Here is an 827-nt window from a genome sequence, read left to right as displayed (position 1 = left end):
GGACACAGCATGGACATGAAGGCCCCCGCTCAGTTCCTGGGCCTCCTGCTGCTCTGGCTCCCAGGTAAGGAAGGAGAACACCGGGAAATCACTCAGCCAGCGCGCCCAGTACTGCCTGGCCCTCCAGCCGCGTCCTCTTATGACACGATTCGTCGTGTGGGTCTTTGTTTCTCTGTGCCCCATCTCAGGAGCCAGCTGCGAAATCCAGATGACCCAGTCTCCATCCTCGCTGTCTGCATCTCCAGGAGACAGAGTCACCATCACCTGCCGGGCGAGTCAGAACGTTAACACGTGGTTAGCCTGGTATCAGCAGAAACCGGGGAAAGTTCCTAAGCTTCTGATCTATCGTGCATCCACGTTGCAAACTGGGGTCTCCTCGCGGTTCAGCGGCAGTGGGTCTGGGACAGATTTCACCCTCACCATCAGCAGCCTGGAGCCTGAAGACGCTGCCACTTACTACTGCCAGCAAAGTAACAATTTCCCTCGCACAGTGTTACAGACCAGACCATAAACCACCAGGGACGCAGATGTGAGAGGCCGGGCTGCCCCCGCCGCTCCTCCTGTGGCTGCATCTGCTCAGAGAGTCTGTCAGACGCAGCCCCGCTCTGGGGGGGGTCACTGGGAGGCTTGGGAGAAGGGCAGGGAGGCGCCTCGGCCCCCTGACTGCCCTTCCCCCTCCTCAGTCCAGCGGCACAGACACGACAATGTCTCTCCCGATGTAATCCAGACGGAGATGTGGGCAATGGCATCCATCAGGGTTCACACAGCAAAAGAGAAGCCACTCCAGATTTCCAAGCAGGAATTTTTTGGATTGACTTTAAGTTGCA

At 58.0% G+C, this 827-nt stretch overlaps 1 gene segment (V, D, J or C); it reads left to right on the top strand.

The window, feature by feature from the left end:
* LOC124503492 (immunoglobulin kappa variable 1-12-like) lies at positions 1-545 on the top strand. The segment is given in 2 exon segments: positions 1-64; positions 189-545. Coding segments are annotated over 2 exon segments (378 nt in total).
* The last annotated feature ends 282 nt before the right edge of the window (positions 546-827 follow it).

Source organism: Lynx rufus, unplaced genomic scaffold (genome assembly GCF_022079265.1).
Source record: "Lynx rufus isolate CCGP_SWC_20201006 ecotype Redwood Valley unplaced genomic scaffold, mLynRuf1.p SCAF_8, whole genome shotgun sequence".
In the NCBI taxonomy this organism is placed as follows: Eukaryota; Metazoa; Chordata; class Mammalia; order Carnivora; family Felidae; genus Lynx; species Lynx rufus.
Note: the sequence above shows the minus strand (reverse complement) of the source record. Positions and strands in the feature narration are given on the sequence as shown.